The 5279-nt window shown below is 60.0% G+C and overlaps 1 protein-coding gene across 1 annotated transcript in view; it reads right to left on the minus strand.

Annotated features, from left to right (window-relative positions):
• The window catches only part of LOC104392378 (uridine-cytidine kinase-like 1), a 9362-nt gene extending 4544 nt beyond the window's left edge, over window positions 1-4818 (minus strand). The window contains exons 1-7 of the mRNA XM_010001772.1: window positions 4651-4818; window positions 4387-4557; window positions 3380-3451; window positions 2973-3162; window positions 2808-2869; window positions 2428-2444; window positions 1755-1853 (exon numbers count right to left, since the gene is read on the minus strand). Of these exons, the coding sequence (XP_010000074.1) occupies window positions 1755-1853; window positions 2428-2444; window positions 2808-2869; window positions 2973-3162; window positions 3380-3451; window positions 4387-4557; window positions 4651-4818 (779 nt within the window). The remainder of the gene's footprint in view (window positions 1-1754; window positions 1854-2427; window positions 2445-2807; window positions 2870-2972; window positions 3163-3379; window positions 3452-4386; window positions 4558-4650) is intronic.
• Between the last annotated feature and the right edge of the window lie 461 nt (window positions 4819-5279).

Below are 5279 nucleotides of genomic sequence, written 5' to 3' on the forward strand. Positions count from 1 at the left end.
CCCCGTGGCCCCCCCGGCCCCCCGCCCCCAGCTGCAGCCGCTCGGCGCCCGCAGCTCCGTCAGGCTCCAGGCACAGCCGGCACCAGTTGATCCCACCCTCCCTGGGGCAGCAGAACAAACTCCTAGGTCTAAGCAGATTAAGGTTCTTAGGCGCTCATGGCATGAAGGTGGGGGCACAACAGGCCATTCCCAGCAATGCCAAAGGACATGGAAATCAGGGAAGAAGATGGGAAGAGCTGCTGCAGATGAGAGCGGAAACAGTGCCATCCCTCCCGGACAAGGACTGGTCAGACCTGGCCTAGGCATTCCTCAAAGATCAGCCTGGGCTCATGTCTGTCCCAGAGCAGCACACACCAGCACAGTGCTGCTGGCTCTCCCGAGGGAGCAGGAGGAGCCGCAGGTCCAAGGTCCATGTGGGAGCTGGTGAGCAGGGCCAGGCATCCTGCTGCACAAAGGCGGGCATTCATCCCTGCCCACAGCACTGGGGCTAGGGAACACTGCTCGTCTGCCAGCAAACCACATCCTGTCCCTGCAGGGGCAGTTCCCGGATCTCCTTCCATCACCATCCAGCACAGAGCACACAGAGCCAAAGAAACCAGCTCAGGTCACAAAGAAGCCACCACCAGAGCACTGGAGCAAGGAGATGCTGGAGGGATGCGATCACTCCAGACTGCTCCAAAGTTCCCTCAGCCAGACCCGAAGGGAGAACTACCACAGGTCCAGAGCCTCGGCTTCAAACACTGGCACGGGTCTGTCCAAAGTACATCGCCTACCCAGGAACACCATCACCTGCTGAGGGATATCATCACCCAGCCTTCTATCACAGTGAATTGCCTCTGGAGTCAGCACTCCCACAGGGAGGAAGGAGCAGGAATACCATGCTTCCCACAAGGAGCTCCCCAGCCCGGGGGTGGCCATGGGTTACACTCTCCAGCTCCACACAGCCCCAGTGTGAGCAGGCACAGAAGGGCCCTGCTGGGCTCAGCATCCCCTTTCTGCTCTACAACGCAGCAAATGAAAAGCACAGAGCCCAAAAGCTTCTGCAGCCACAGCAACTGTGCCACCAGCACTGCGCCTGTGCTCCAGAGACGCCAGAACAAACCTCTCTCTTGTCAGCCTAACAGAAGCCTGCCCAAGGCTCAAAAGTCACCCCAGAGCAAATGCACTGAGGTCTTGTTGCAAGAAAAGTGTTAGTAAAAGCCAGCTCTGCTCAGCAGTTCTGTTCTAAGAACATGCCTACATCTGAGGGCTGGAGCAGCTCTGCTCTGGAGACAGGCTGAAAGAGTTGGGATTGTTCAGCCTGAAGAAGAAAAAGCTCCAGAGAGAACTTAAAGCACCTTCCAGGACCTGAAGGAGCTAAAGGAAAGCTGGGAAGGGACTTTTAACAAGGGCAGAGAGTGATGGGACAAGGGAGAACGGTTTCTAGGTGCAACAGGGGAGATTGAGATGAGATCTGAGGAAGAAATTCTTTGCTGTGAGGGTGGTGAGATATTGGTTCAGATTGCCTTGAAAAGCTGAGGTTGCCCCATCCCTGGCAGTGTTGAAGGCCAGGTTGGATGGGGCTTGGAGCAACTGGTCTAGTGGGAGGTGTCCCTGCCCTTAGCACAGGGTTGGCACTGGATAAGCTTTATGGTCCCTTCCAACCCAAATCAGTCTGGGACTCTGTGACTTCCAAAGAAGGGACAATTCTCAGCACGTTCCGCAGTGTGTCCCTGCAGAAGGGTGAGTTGGGATTCTGCAGAGCCAAGTCTCACCTGATGATGGTGTGCATGCCCCGCACCTGCGGCGTGTTCTCCAGGACGCTCAGTGTCTTCGGCAGTGGCTGCCCTTGGTGGGCAGAGGCCAGGGCTGCCCTGCAGTGAGGACACAGAGATCAGAGCTGTGCACACAGAACCCCTGGTGCTCGACCTCCCTAGAGTGGGACATGGTCCCTGGCTCAGCCCTCCTGCCTTGATCCCTTGGAAAGTCCCACGTGATGCAAAGCAGCACAACCCGTGAAACCAGGACAAACGTCCCACAGCACAGATCCCACTGCTACAGCCTCTACACAGGCAAGACCTCATGACGTCTCCCAGGATGGGGCTGCCTGGGTAACCTGAGGCCTGGGACTGTCCCTGACGCTGACCCCATGAAGTCCCAGAGAACAGGGATTGTGCAGGGCACTTATCCCAAGGACAGGAGCAGCCCGGGGCAATCTGGTGCTCAGAGCAGAACCATGCTCCAGAATGGGCTGGGGGCAACAGGGGAGATGGTGACACCAGCCAAGCATGGCTGCCGGGGACATGTCACACAGGAGCCCGCAGCCATGGCGAGACAAGCCCCAAGGAGCTGCCCCCAGCCATCAGGGAGGAGCAGCCAGGCTCAGGCACCACAGCAAAGCTGTGCCCAGCAGGGACAGAGGAGAGGCAGTAGCAGGGCCCCACGTACCTGACGGTGATCTCGCGCTGGGAGGCAGGGCGGAGTCATCCAGCAGGGCAAAAGGGGAAGAAAGGACAAGCAGTCACTGTGTCAGCCCTGCACAGCCACCGTGGGGCAGCTCCTGCCCCTTCTCCCAGGGCAGAACCACGCAGGAAAACCACCGCTGGGCACAGCTGGAGGCAAGGGCAGGTTGCCATGGTGCTGCCCCCAGACCCACCCACACGGCCCCCATGTGGCAGCTCCATCTGCCCCCAGAGCTGCACTGGGACCTTTGCCAAGAGAGAGATGGCACCGAGAGTCTCTGGGTGCTCTGGGAGCACAGGGCTGTGAGCAGCCTCATCCCTCCTCTTCCTCGCCTGTGCCAGCAGCACCCACTGCCCCCACCTCACCTTCTCCAGCTGGCTGTGCACGTGCTGCACAATGAGGTCCAGGGCCACAAAGTTTTCCCCACCTGACCATAGAGCAGAGAAGCCAGGTCAGATGTGCAGTGACCCAAACCCACCCCAGGACACCATGGAGGGGGGTTGGAGCTGGCACATCCAGTGCAGTCTCACCCCTGGGCACCACGATGTCAGCCACCTGCACGGTGGGCTCGATGTACTGCTCGAAGGCTGGCTTCACAAACTTGTTGTACTGCTTGATGACACCCACGATGTCACGGCCACGCTCCATGATGTCACGTTGCAGCCGCCGCACCAGCCTGATGTCAGAGTCCGTGTCCACAAACACTTTCATGTCCAGGAGCTGGAAAACTGGGAGGGGTGAGCACCCCCTATGCAGCCCCCCAACACCTGCCACATTCCCCTTGCCCACGGCCCTGCCAAGTCGGACCCCAGAGATGACATCCAGGGCTGCCTCTCCTGTAATCCCTGACACAGGAGCACCAAGGCTCCAGCACCCATCCCACCACCCGGCATCTCCCACACCAGGAGGGGCCACCAGCCGCAGCAAGCAGCGATACCTTCAGCAGCTCCTTGTTGGCAAAGGCCAGGATCCCTTCAAAGACAATGACGTTGGCCCCATACACCGTTTTCTGTGGGCAGAGAAGAGCCGGATTCATCCTGTCCCACAGCACTCAGCACAGACAGCATTCTGACCCACAGTGCTTCCCATCAGCACCCCACAGCTCCCAGCCTTCATGGGCCCTTTTGCTCAGCCGTGCGCTCAACACCCCAGCTCTGACCCAGAGCCCAGAGGCTGGCTCCAGAGCCCCAAACCTCTGCCCAGAGCCTTTAATGCATTCAGTTTTGGGTCCCTCATGACTACAAGGACATGGAAGGGCTGGAGTGTGTCCAGAGAAGGGCAACAGAACTGGAGAAGGGTCTGGAGCACGAGTCTGATAAGGAGCAGCTGAGGAAACTGGAGGTGTTCAGCCTGGAGAAAAGGAGGCTGAGGAAATACCTTCTCACTCTATGCAACTGCCTGAAAGGAGGCTGCAGTGAGGTGGAGGCTGGTCTTTCTTCCCACATCACCGGTGATAGGACAAGAGGAAATAGGGGAGGGGAGGTTTAGATTGGATATTAGGGAAAAAAAATATTTACTGAGTGTCCAGACCCTGGCACAGGCTGCCCAGGGCAGTGGTGGAGTCACCATCCCTGAGGGTGTTTAAAAAACATGTAGATGTAGCACTTCAGGATGTGCTCGAGTGGGCATGGTGGTGTTGAGCTGATGGTTGGATTTGATGATCTTTTCCAACCCAAGTGGTTCTATGACTTCCCCCAGCCCTGTCCTCCCCACTCTCCCCCAGGCACCACAGCTCTCCCTGAGCTTTGCACTGTCCCCGTTTCCAACCTCAGCTCCGTGTCTCCACGCTTCCCCTCTGCCCCTACACTCCCAAACCCTCAGAGAACCCCCCCCACCTGATGCTCCCCAGCCCTTCCCTCCCTTTGCACTCCGAGCCCCCATCCTCCCTACCCCTGCCCCACGGGTGTCGCCCCCGTCCTGGGGGCTCCCTGGCACGGCACCCACCCACTCGCGGCGGCGGCTGTGCGTGGTGAAGTCGTACACCGGCACCTTCACGCTCTTGCCCTTCTTCAGCTTGCGGAGGACGCTGACCAGCAGCTCGAAGTCGAAGGCATCAGGGTGGTCAAAGTTGTAGTCACTGCGGGCTGCCAGCGCCTGCTGCCCCTCGTCCAGCACCTGCAGGTGCCAGCACTGCTCAGCACCGCGCTGCCCCCCGGCCCATGGGCACTGGTGCTGCTCAGCACCACACCGGCACCCCTGGACCCTCACCTTGTAGAACGAGTCCATGGAGAGCAGCACCACCCAGGGCACATCCAGCGCCTCAATGATCCGTGTTGCCACTGTTGTCTTGCCCGAGGCGCTGCCACCACACAGGCCTGGGGACCAGCATATGGTAGCACCAGCGTGGCTGCAGCACAGCTCCCATCCCAGCTCCATCATTTCTCTGGTTGCATCCCTGTTCCAGCCCTAGCCTCAGTCCCACCACTTCCCCAGCTATGGCTCGGGGCCCAGCTCCATGATTTCCCCAGGATCACCTCTGGCTGCAGCTCCCTCCCTTCCCCAGGCCCGTCCCTGGTCCCAGCCCCAGCTCCATCACTTCCCCAGCTTCGGTTTCATTTTGGTCCCGGCTCAGACCTCAGTCCCATTATTTCCCGGCTCCTGCCCAGCCCCCCAGTACCAGCTCCATCCCTTCCTCCCCCCTGTCCTGGTCCCGGTACCAGCTCCATCCCTTTGCCCGCCCGGTCCTGGTCCCGGTACCAGCTCCATCCCTTTGCCTGCCCGGCCCTGGTCCCGGTACCAGCTCCACCCCTTCGCCTGCCCATTCCCTCTCGCGGCTCCATCCCTCCCCGTCCTGGAGCCACCCCCGCTCCCATCCCTCCCGCCGCCCGTCCCGGCGC

Source organism: Chaetura pelagica, unplaced genomic scaffold, assembly GCF_000747805.2.
Source record: "Chaetura pelagica isolate M959 unplaced genomic scaffold, ChaPel_1.0 scaffold307, whole genome shotgun sequence".
NCBI classification, from domain to species: domain Eukaryota; kingdom Metazoa; phylum Chordata; class Aves; order Apodiformes; family Apodidae; genus Chaetura; species Chaetura pelagica.